Here is a 12,566-nt window from a genome sequence, read left to right as displayed (position 1 = left end):
TTAGTGTAGAATAAAAAGTGCTAGAGAATTGATATTTGATGCCTATACTTTTGTGGCAAGGCTAGTGAAACGTTGCTTTGAAGTTTTAGCTCTCCTTGATTAGGCCATTCATGTTCATGAGCAAATGAAAATCTACTCAACTTTCAATAATATTTGAAATGTATACCCCGTGGAGGCCAAGCTCAGTCAACACTCTTCCTTAAGATACTGGTTATCAAATCACAAAGTACTTTTGAACTACCACTTAATCATGTATTACATGTATAACTGAACATGAGCCTAAGCATTTGTTAATTATTTTCTGAGACAGACATTGCCTAACACTCAGCTTTAAGTTGTAACAACCACAAGTGTTCACATTCACTTATGTAAAAAGAAGCTGTCAGTAAAGAGATCAGCAATGGTGCTACCATCAATAGAGTGATCTCTGGGAGTTTGCTGCGCAGCAGTGGCCTGGAGGAGAACCATGTTCCTATGTGGGACACTGTGACGAGCGATCCAGTAGATTCTTTTTACCAAGGCTGTCTACAGATGGCCTAGCAGCAGAGAACATGCTGAGAATTTAATGAATGTTTAATTTAAATTTGTGGTCCTTAACCTGGTTTTATTTTAGAACTTAGCCATGCCTTAGACATAGTGTCAAAGACTTGCTCCCCTGCCAATGTTTATAATGTTTACTGTACATCTTATATATTGTCACTGAAAAAAAACTAAATAATTCAGATTGGTTTCATTTCATTGAATGCTAACATCTGGCAAATAGACCAATCTCCCTTAACCTGAAATCCAAAATTATAACAAGGAAAACTTAGGTCTAGAAATCCTGGAAAAAAAAATAAGTCTGTACTCAACACTGCACAGTGTAAGCATAGAAAGCCAGTACCAAGAAAAAGATGAGTATAAGGCCTTTCCTGTTGTTACAGAAAATTAGACCATTTGACATTTCTAGGAATTTCAGATTATTTATAGACATCTAGTTTATCAAAACATGAACTTAACTCTAACTCCTTACTCTTTAAAAATAATTGGTAGAGGGGCACATGGGTGGCTCAGTTGGTTAAGTGTCTGACTTCGGCTCAGGTCACGATCTCATGGTTCATGAGTTCAAGCCCTGCACTGGGCTCTGTGCTGGCAGCTCAGAGCCTGGAGCCTGCTTCAGATTGCGTGTCTCCCTCTCTCTCTCTGCCCTTCCCCAACTCATGCTCTGTCTCTCTCTCTCTTAAAAATAATCATTAAAAAATTTTAAAAAATTGGTAGACGTTTATTAAGCAACTACTGATGAGTATTGTGCTAAGGTGCTATTGGAGATACAACAATAAGAGCATGTGACTTCAAAAGAGCTTACAGATTGGTGAAAAGACAGACACATACAGAAATGATACAGAGATAGGGAAACCATTCATTTTGGATTGAGAATGCTAGGACTACACTTTAGGCTTCATCTGGGCCTCTCCTTAAAAACAAAAACAAAAACAAAAAAAACCTCCAGTCTTCCACTTGCTCAGGTCAAGAGCTTAGTTATCCTTGTGTCTTCTCTTGCTATTCAATTTCACATCCAGTGCAAATATCCTGTTGGATCACCTTCAAAATGTATCACCTATGTGGCTACACGTTGGTTCAAGTTGCTACCATCTCTTAGCTGAGGAGCCGCATGAGCCTCCTCACTGGTTAATGGAGGCTTCTACCTTGTCCTGCACATCTCCATGGTCTTTTGTCAACACGGAAGCCAAAATAATCCTATGAATACTTAAGGTTCAAATAATGTCTCTCCTTTGCTTAGATCCACCAGCAGCCTCTCATTTCCTCCAGGCTAAAAGCTAAAGTCCTGAAAAGCAGCACATGGTCTGGCTTCCCTTACCTGTCCTTCTGCTCTGGCCACATTGCACATGTCATGTCATATATGCTTTCTTTGCATTGGCTATTCCCTCTCACTTTTGTCTTTACTCAAGTGTTACCTTCACAATGAGGATTACTTTGATGCCCCATAAAAGAGTCATGGACATACATCACTAGTGCTTTGTGGCACAGAGAGAAAACAGGCTTTATTGACCAGGGGGGATGACATGTAGGCAGAGAAGTAGGTAGAGTGCACCTCAAATTCCCGTTGTCCTATTGCTTAGGTTGGGCACGGATGGTCTGCACACACCATGGTCAAAGCTTCCAGCAGCCTGCTCTACAGACTGATAGAGTATTTATGCAACCTTATAATAACAGAAATTCCCTGTTATGGACTGAATGTTTGTGCTCCCCCTTTCTCCAAACTCATATGCTGGTATTAGGAAGTGGGGCTTTTGGGAGGTGCTTAGGTCATGAGGATAGAGCCCTAATGAATGAGATTAATGCTCTTATTAAAGGGATCCCACAGAGTTCCCTCCTTCACCATGTGAAGATATGTGGTGTCTTCTGTGAACCAGGAAACAGGCTCTCAGCAGATACTGAATCTGCTGGCACCTTGATCTTGGACTTCCCAGATTCCAGAGCTGTGAGCAATACATTTCTGTTGCTCACCAGCCATTCGGTCTATGTTATTTTGTTATAGCAGACTGAACAGACTAAGACGCTGGTCATGTGAATGGCCCCGTTAGGGGAGCTTCTGGAGCAAGTGGCTGGTGTCAACCTCTTCTAATGTTGAGAAAACTCAGAACTGTTGAGCCAGCTTTCTGCTAAGCTACCAAAAGGAGGAAAAATGAGCCCCTTCTTATCTTCCTCATCTTCCTCCCATTCCCCAGTTAAAACAGTAAACCATCTCTAGCACTCCTGAGTACCATCGCCCTGTATATTATTTTTCCAGGGCACTGACCAACTTCTAATGTACTATATAATTTATTTTTACCTATTATCTGCCTTCCCCACTAGTGTGTAAGTTCCACAAAGGCAGAGACGTTTGTCTGTTTTTTTCACTCCCGTGTATCCCCAGCAATTTGAACAAGGCCCTCCCTGCAGTAAGCTCCCAATAAAGATCTGTTGAATGAATGAATGTGGGGATCTATGGAGGGGGTTACTGGTGAGAATAGATGAGGAAAGTTCTTGGATTCATCCAAATAGAAGTGTATCCTACGAGAAGGAAGGAGAAAGGGAAGAGGGAAATTAACAGAGAAGACTGAACTTTAAATAGAAAGGCAGCCTTGAATAGAGAAAAATCTGAACCAGCAAGTCAGTTAATATAGGAGGTTTTATGCTCAATTTTGACAAATTTGAGTGCATCCATAGCAGGCTGGCCAGGATGGTAACAGATTTGGCCACCAACAACTGAGAGTTCAAGCAAAGCCTGAGGATGATCTCTCAGGAATGTCATAAAAGGTACTTATTTGGGGGTGCCTGGGAGCTCAGTCAGTTGAGCATCTGAGTTTGGCTCAGGTCATGATCCTGCGGTTCTGTGAGTTTGAGCCCCGCATCAGGCTCTGTGCTGACAGCTCAGAGCCCGGAACCTGCTTTGGATTCCGTGTCTCTCTCTCTCTCTCTCTCTCTCTCTGACCCTCCCCAGCTTGCTCTCTCTCGCTCTCTCTCAAAAGTAAATAAACATTAAAAAAAATTTTTTTTAAAAAGTACTTGTTTGAAAAAACCTTGACCAGGGCTAATATGGCTGTTAAGTCTAAGGAGCCTCGATACCAAGTACCCCTCTGCACCCCCATCTATCGTTCAGACATTAAGCTAAATTTTATGTCACACTTAAGGGGTATATGTGATACAGTACGTGGTACAAATAGATGCTCATAAATACTGAACGCAGAAAGGAACGAATGAAAGGAAAACCTGGTCACTTCCGTACTTAATTTCTCACGCTATTGGGAAAGAAGAGAGTTACAGAATTAAGACCTGCTACCTTATGCAGATTTGGAATGGGATCGGTGGGGTATCAAGAAAAGAGAGCTCTCAGCATTGTACCTCAAAGCTGGGAGCCTCATCCAAATTTTAGGAAGGAAAAGAAGGGATTCTTCTCAATTTAGATAAGCTGCTGCTTGTTTTTCAGGAAAAAGAGATGAGAAAGACTACAGGCTTTGATCAGAGCTGCCATGGGAGGGTACTCTAGTCAGGGGACAGCATGTACATTGAGACTAGTTTTTAATTTAGAATATAAGGTCTATGGGGAGGGACAGTATAAAAGATGAAAAATATTAAAACGTAAGGACTACTTTTTGAGCTTTTAAACATTAAACAAGATGGCTTTCAATGAAGTTATCTGAATCTGTAGAATTTCTATCTGCAAGCTATATTTCTGGAGGGACCCTGGGTACTGGCTACTAATTTTTAAAGCTATCAGGTTTGGGATAAAAATGCCTTATAGTAGCTAGTAAAGCTCTCAAAGTAAGTAAATAAAGAGAAGTCCAGCATGACCTGATAACGAAGATGTGCAACTATAGTTGATCAGTTTCCCAAGAACAGTAAATTCTGTGGACATCATAGACACGCTGAGGAAAAAGAATTTTAGAATGTCCGCCATTTGTTGTAGCTCCTTTAGCCCATAGAAGGGAGTGGATACTGGGAGAATATAGCTGAAGCCCAGGGAGTGGCAGTAAGAAATCCAAGTCCCAAGGAGAGGGCTTTATAAATGCATTAAAACATGTCAAATGAGGCTAAGGTAGCATTTCACACTGGACAGCAGTATTGGAAGTGGTGGCAGGAGTAGTGGGCACAGGAAGAGCTAAAGCATACAGCACTACCCACGTGCCAGACATTGTTCTAGGTACTTGACATATACCAACTCTTTTAAGGCTCATCAAATGGGCTTTAAACACTATGAGCCAGTATTGCATGATGAAGTAAACTAGGGAAACTGTCCCTTTCCTGTGTCATACAAGCAGCACTTGTGGGGTATCTGTTTGACAAAGGAAGCCTCTCATGACACTTCTTTTGGAGCTATTGCTTCACAGAATCACTGGAGACATTAATCTAATGTATGTAATAGGTGTTTGAAAAACACTGTATTCTATTAATCACAAAATTATTAAATATCAGAATTATTAGGTTCTCATTGTGTATCAAATATTTTATATGAAGGAAGTTTCAGACTTAAGTCTTGGAAACTCTCATTGGCTAGAAGTGCGTTCTCTTAGGAAGACAGTGCATTTTACTGCAGGAATGTTACGATCCATTTAAAACACTTGATTGTATTAAGGTAATGGTTCCCTTCTAACCCCCATCTACTGACTGCCTGTCTACCCTAATAATATAAGTCCTCTTACCATGCTAACTTATAGACAACTGATAAATAATAAGTTATAAACAAACAAAATAAGGATAGAGAAATTTTAAATTGATACTATGAGATTGTAATGGGTTTGAATGGTTCCAAAAGACACGTCTACCTAGAACCTCTGAATATGATCTTATTTGTAAAATGGGTCTTTGTAGATGTAAGCTAAGGATCTCCAGATGAGATCATCTCACATTCAAGTGGCCTCTAAATGCATTAGGGTGAGCTGTGAACGCAATGACAAGTATCTTTATAAGATACAAGAAAAGGACAGGACACACAGAGGAGAAGGTAATGTGAAGACAAGGCAGAGATTGGAATCACGTCTCTATAAGCCACGGGATGCCAGAGATTCCCAGTGGTCACCTGGAAACTATAAAAGAAAAAAATACATAGAATGGATTCTACTTCAGAGCCTTTAGTAGAAACCAATCCTGCCAACACTTTGGTTTAAAATTTCTGGTCTCCAGGACTGTGACAGAGTAAATTTCTGTTTTTCTAAGCCACCCAGTTTATAGTAATTTTTATGGCAGCCCAAGGAAACTATTATAATAGGATTAAAACAAACATTTACATTATCAGAATAAAATTGAATCAAACCCAAATGCCAAGTGATCAGGGAAAGGGAGGACAAAAGACGGAGCATAAGATAAGGAGATCAGAAAATAAGGGTAGGTGAAAATGGGTATGTTGAATTACAAGCACAAGAAGGTAAAAACTAAATTAAGTGGATGTTTGAGGAGTTTGTATGTAAGAGGTAATAAATATTGTCCACTGTTATACTGTGATTAAACTAATAAATGGTAACTAAGGCATTGTCAGGATGTTTCAGGAATTATCAGAAATACAAAAGTTATATTATGCATACTGAGTTAAATAAATATGAGTGATGCAAATTGTTTAAGTTTCTAACACAGTGTCTAAAATGAAGCTCATGTGCCTTGTCAGATGGTTAGTTGAATAATGGGGACACACGTGTGGAAGGAAAGAGACCACACCAGGGCAAAGCCACGCAGGCTCTGGCTCTGACTTTGTCCTGCAAGGTCATTTGTATGGTCTCAGTGACCAAAGATTTTGTTGACTTCTGAGGGACTGCTATAGTATTTGTCCCCAAAAGGAACATACTGATGTATATTTTATTTTCAAACTGACCTATTTACCCATGATTTTTCAAATATCAACTACACATAGTGCTTTAATACTTGCTATTGTCTCCCATGGACCTTATTGTCTGACTTCATTTATTTAGTCCTCTCTGAACACATGTTTCATGAAAGGCACTGTGCAAAGTGCAATTTGAGAATGAGGAGCAAAGAAGTCTGGTTCCTAAGGCTTGCGGGAACATAACACCAGAATAAATCATTTAACCTATATAAAAATAATACTATATTCTATGTAAACTATGAAATGAAGGTGTTAATGATTCATAAAGCTCTATCTTCAACCCAGACCACTCCTTCTGGTGCCAACTGCCTACTGAACCATTGAGTATGCACAGGTAACTAAAACTTCGTGCAAAACTGAATGTTTTACCTTCTTCTCTATTCCTCTTATGTCTCTTCTGTTTCCTGGTCAGTCAGTGGCTTCACCATTTGCCAGTCGTCCAAGGCAAGTACTTGTGTTTCATGCTTGTACTACTGCTACCTCAATTCTCTTATCCAATCAATTCAACCTCCAGAAGATACCCAAATCTACCATAGTTCTGTTCCACTTTGAACTCAGTCCAAACGAGCCTCATTCCTCTCTTAGATATCTGCAATAACTTCCTAACTCACCTCTGTTCTGTCCATGCTCCCTTCCAAGCCACTCTCATGGAGTAGATAGTGGTCTTTTAAAGCAATGTAAACCAGTTCATATCATTTTTTGTTTATAAAGCTCAATACATTCCCGTTGTAGATATCAGAATGCACCTGCTATGCTCCAAACATGTTGGCCTTCCAACTCCTTAAACATACTACATTATTTCCTGATTAAGGGCCTTCACACAAGCTACCTCTCTACTGTGGAGTTTTCCTACTCTCCGCTACCTCACACCCTTTACACAGATCCTTTACATTTCACCTAGATGTGACTTTTTCTAAATGTCCTTCCCGGACACTGCAGGTTAAGTAGGCCCTCTTATCATACACTTTCATCTGTGCTTCTGCCTCACAAGACTTGTCAAAATTTCTGATGATTTTGTGAAGTTGTCTTCTGCTTGTCCCTGTCCACCAAACTGTCCATCTTATTTACTATTGTAACTCCAGCATGTGGCACAGGGCCTGGCACATGGTAAGTGCTATGTAAATATTTATTCAATAAAAGAATAAACGAATAAGCAAATACAGTAAGGTCATATGTAAGGAACAGATGGTTTCAAATATGACCTACTTAGTATTCTACATACCCCCAAATCCGTGTCCCAAGCTCCCCTTGCACCTAGAGCGGGGGGAAAAAGCAGAATGCTGCTGCCATTTTCTCTCAATCTTGTTACAGCTAATGGGACGATCTCTCCATTTAAAAATTTTAATGCTGAAATTATTCATCCTTACAGTAGCAAGAATAATATGAAGAATTCCCATATACTTTTCACTCAAACTCCTCAAATGCTAACATTTTACCGTGATTGTTTTATCAATCTCTATTATTCTTCCGGAACCATTTTAGAATACACTGAAGACATAATGCCCTTTACCTCTAAATACTTCAGTGTGTATTTTCTAAAGCCAAAGACATTTGCTTCTCATATATAATCACGGTACAATTATCAGCAAAAACCTAACACTATTACTTAATCTAGAAACTTGAAAATTTGTTAACTGTCCTATGCATGTCCTTACAGCAAAAATAAATAAGTAAATAAAAATTATTTTTCAGGCACAGGATTTAATCCAATACATGCTGTGTGTAGTCGTCTCTTCAGTCTCCTTAATTAAACTGAAACAACTCCTCAGTCTTTGTCTTTTAGGACGTTAACAGTTTTGAAGCATACAGGGCAATTATTTTGTAGACTGTCCTTCAAATTGGGTTTGTCTGATGTTTCCTCACAATTAGCTTCAACATATGCCTTGTGAGGGCAGGAATACTACCAAAGTGATACTGTATATTTCTTAGAACATCACATTATGAGGTACAAGTGATCTACTTCTTCTAGATCAAGTAGATGTTAACATTGATCACTTGATTAAGGTGCTTCTATTTTTCCCTTTGTTACTAACAAGTTCTTGTGAAAAGATACTTTGAGATTATGTGAATATAGGAATAACCAATTTTTTTAAAATTAGCCAGCTCTTCTCTATGGTCCAACTAATTCTCCCTAAATAAGAACTTGGGGAAATGTTTAACATCTCCTTATGGGTCATGAAATAGCTAATCATGCAACTTCTCCTAGTGTAATGGTCTATCAACATTCTACCTTGCCTCCTTCCCTCATGCATACAAAGAAAGAAACCTAGGATGCTATTTCTTAAAGCACATAATAAAATATCTAATCTCATTCATCATTCATCAGATGAGAAAGCTGAATTCCAAACAGGCTAAGTGACTTGCCTAAGGTCAGACAGCTACTCAGTAGCAGACCTGAAATAATTAAGTGCTCATTGTAGAGCATGAAAGGCAAAAGTCAGTTCAGTGCCCTTCAAATACATAAGCCTTACAGATATACTGGATGTGTTCTAAGCCAGATTTTCTGTGCCAGTTTTTGCCAAGTAAGATCCACAGGACAGAGCAGAACATCTTCCATGGAGTCACTGCAATTTCTAGGGAAGCACAACAGCTCACTGCTATGCCCGAGTTCTCTGTGTTTTCTTTCTTTGTCACTTTCTTTTCTCTTGGACACATTCATAAGTCATTTCAAAGGCAAAAATAAAGTCTCAGAGCCCTGGGAGAGAGCATTGCCTACAATGGGATCCTCACCTAGAAATGTTGTATGCTTCTTGCCCAATCTGGACTCCTGTTTAATTCTGACCAGTATCTTTTTGTATGTTATTCTGCATTTGTGTGAGGTAGTTCTGCTGTCATCTTATCATGTTTTACAAACTTGAAAAATAGTTGGTGATTTACCCAAGAATATTTTAACCTGGACTTGTACGGAAGCAAGCAGCCTCTTCTACAATGCCCTGGAACTTTCTTTTCCAAGGTGACTGTACTATTTCAGGGAAAAAAAAAAAAAAAAAAAAAAAAAAAAAAAAAAAAAAAAAAAAAAAAAAAAAAAAAAAAAAAAAAAAAAAAAAAAGCAGGTTGCAGGAGTTGGAACTCTAATCTCAACCTCTACCCAGAACATAGGGTGGACCTAGGCATTAGCTTGCCTGCTCTGCTTCCTCCAAAATCTTTTAGAGGTAATGAAGAGGTCAGGACACTGTCCAATCCAGTATCCCAAGGCAATACTTCCTGGTAAAAAATTATTTCTAGATAATATGTAGCAGCATAGCCAAAGCTATGAACAGAGGTGAGGACTATAAAGACAATGTGCAAAATCTTTAGGTGGTGTTCTTCCTTCCCCCTTCTGAGAAGTAGGGTATGCAGAAAAATAGAAGCAGTGTTTTAATGAAGGGTTAACTCTCAACCAGGATCTGGTATATAATAGGCAAGGTATACTTGAATATCATAAAAGCAAAGATGTGAATTTCTATGAATTATAATTAGTAACTCAACTCAGAAATTTAGGAAAATGTTTGCTGTGTGAGGAGTTACTAGTAGTGATGGTGGTGTTAGTAGTCGTAGAATCAGTTGTAGTGGATATTTATTGAGTTTTTACCATGTACCAGCACTATGCTAAATGCTTTACAACTCCTCATTTAACTCTCAGAACCATCTTAGTATTCTTCCTGTTTTATACAAAAGTGAGCATAAAGTAAATAAAACACAGGGAGAGTATCATAAATTTGATCTAAGATTATAACCATGCTGCACGGTAATGACCGAATAATCTTGGAGTCCAGACCACTGTACCCTTATTTCTGACTGACATACTAACTTACTCCCTCCTTTCTTTCTGGTAAGTTTGTAAATGAGATATTCCCTGACCACCCTATATAAAAACAGCAAACTCCCATATTCCACATTTGGCTGAGTGTCCCCATTAAAACAGAAGCTCCACAAGGGCAGAGACTTGTCTTCTCAACTGCTGTATCCCAGTACCTAGAACAGTGCCTTGTCTGGGTCAGGTATTTAATGTCTGTCTGTTGAAGGAATGAAAAAATGGCTAACTGATAAACAAAACCAAACCCTGACAAAGATTAATTTTAAATGAAGATCTGCTTTTACTTCTTGACCTTCTTGTGCAGGTCTCTGTGTGACCTGCCCGAGTCTTTTAAAAATACCAGGCTTGGAGTATTTGAACACATAGCTCTATTTGTTGAAAAATTTCCTGTAGCTCTCATTGATGTTCAAAATCGTTCTGTTGGCTATTCTCTTTTTGTTTAAAAAAGAAAAAAAAAGGCAAAATGTCTATAACTTCATTCCTAGTAGCTAAATAAGTCTGAGCGTTAAATACTTTGTTGAACCCTAGAGACAAATTTTAGATTAGGCAACTCCGCTCATTGCTGGACAACATCCTCTGAACACCTACACGTGCCGAGCACAGAGAAAGTGCTGGGAGGAACCATGCAGGGCAATACGCGGGCTAATGACCTTCCACTAAGATGGGACATCTGCTCTCCCTGATTGCCAACCTCTCCCACCTTGGCTTTCTAGAACTAAGGGAACTCAAACAGGATTTTTAGTATAATTGACCTCCTTGGCAACATTTGTTATCTCCTGCTGCTAGCAAGGCAAAGTAAAGGACTAGTAGGAAATTATACTTTTCACGTAGGGAAAAATATCATTAACTTTGGTAGTCTTAAGAAATTTGTAGGAAAACACTAGACCAAAATACAGAAAGGTAACTTTGAATAGGTGTTTAAAGTTTCAAGATAAACTGTGCTCTATTTTTATTACACAAGCTTGGATCATTTATTACCAATCCTTGTGAAGAGAACAACTATTCAGTTATTCAAATAAAAAAATCTGTTAGTTGATGTGACAAATTACTTGTATATTTACTTATATACAAGTGTATGAGATTTTACTGATGTTGTTAGAGTCCTGTGAGTGTTACCTGTTTGCCTTTCAGTTTCTGCTTTCGGGGCGGTGGGGCAGGTGTTGCGGTGGCGGGGGGGAGAGCTAAAGTTATATTGCACGACGTAAATTCTTTTTTCCAATGCCTCTAGATATTCCTGTTTTGCTTAGGCTAAAGATTCTAAGAGTAATAAAATTGTATCCATTTCTCCTCCAAAAGAATTTTACTTAGAAAAATAATAATATAAGGGAAGAAAATCACACTTCCTTCATAGAGTTTTTCATCACAATGTTCTCTTTACATGCTGCATCTATCTCCAGGAAGATTATGTGACATTAAATGAGGATGAGAAAACAGTTTTGACTTGAACTCACACTCCAACTATAACATGCTAATCTTTTATGATTAGCTGTGGCACAGAGTTCATGCTGCAAGAAAGTGGCTCAGTTATACTTGTAAATACTGGCATCAGAGGAAACATGCTTTAGCCATTTCAAAATTCTGAAAGTAATCACTGAAAGAGAACCATAAACATATTTGGGATACCAGGTGAGAAGGGAGAGCTGCACACTAGCCTTGCTTAAATACTGTTAAACAGCATTATGACCACAAACATGTATGAGTTAAAAAATTTGGCTAATATAAATATCACCGAAAAGCATGAAACTTACATATTAACATACCCTTTACATTTCTAAACACAAATGTGACTTTTAATTTGGCACAAAAAGCTATGTCTAGACATGTTCATACACCTGTTGGTTCATCTGATTTTGCTTAGCTCCAAAAAACCAACAAAAACAAAACGAAACAAAAAAAAACTCTGGCTAAATACATCAGTGTATTAACTGGCTATATTTCAAAATTTGTAATAAAGATGTTTAATATTACTGTGCCTCCAATCCTTATGTGACAGCAAATTGTATTCTTAATGGCAGTACTCACAGCTGTGGCCTGCTCTATTACCCCTCTGTCCAGCTGAATGTTCTGGCTCCTTGTATGGAAACTGTAGGGTCGTATCCAAGGTTCTAAAACCTTCTTTAAGAGAATGATGCTTGTAGTACTCCACAAGTTCCTTTAGGATAAAAGATTTGAAGATTATTTTTGATAAGGATAGTTTTGATTTCAAACACCTGAACATGAACACATAATTATATACAACATAAGGATGATTGAGTTAATGCCAAATTTTCAGTAAGTATATGGAAGGGTAAGCAAATGATAATCTCTCCCTGCTTTCTGGATGTACATGACATCTAACAAGTAACTGTCCTTGTAACTCAGGCCACTGATAATATGAGTTACCTCTTATTGTTGTTCATGGATAGAGAACAT

General features: G+C 38.5%; 1 protein-coding gene across 2 annotated transcripts in view; it reads right to left on the bottom strand.

The window, feature by feature from the left end:
- VAV3 (vav guanine nucleotide exchange factor 3) overlaps window positions 1–12,566 on the bottom strand; it is a 362,499-nt gene that overhangs the window by 10,126 nt on the left and 339,807 nt on the right. For both annotated transcript variants that reach the window (XM_058716351.1, XM_058716352.1), the window contains exon 25: window positions 12,177–12,306. In XM_058716351.1, the coding sequence (XP_058572334.1) occupies window positions 12,177–12,306 (130 nt within the window). The remainder of the gene's footprint in view (window positions 1–12,176; window positions 12,307–12,566) is intronic.

Source organism: Neofelis nebulosa, chromosome 2 (assembly GCF_028018385.1).
Source record: "Neofelis nebulosa isolate mNeoNeb1 chromosome 2, mNeoNeb1.pri, whole genome shotgun sequence".
NCBI classification, from domain to species: domain Eukaryota; kingdom Metazoa; phylum Chordata; class Mammalia; order Carnivora; family Felidae; genus Neofelis; species Neofelis nebulosa.
Note: the sequence above shows the minus strand (reverse complement) of the source record. Positions and strands in the feature narration are given on the sequence as shown.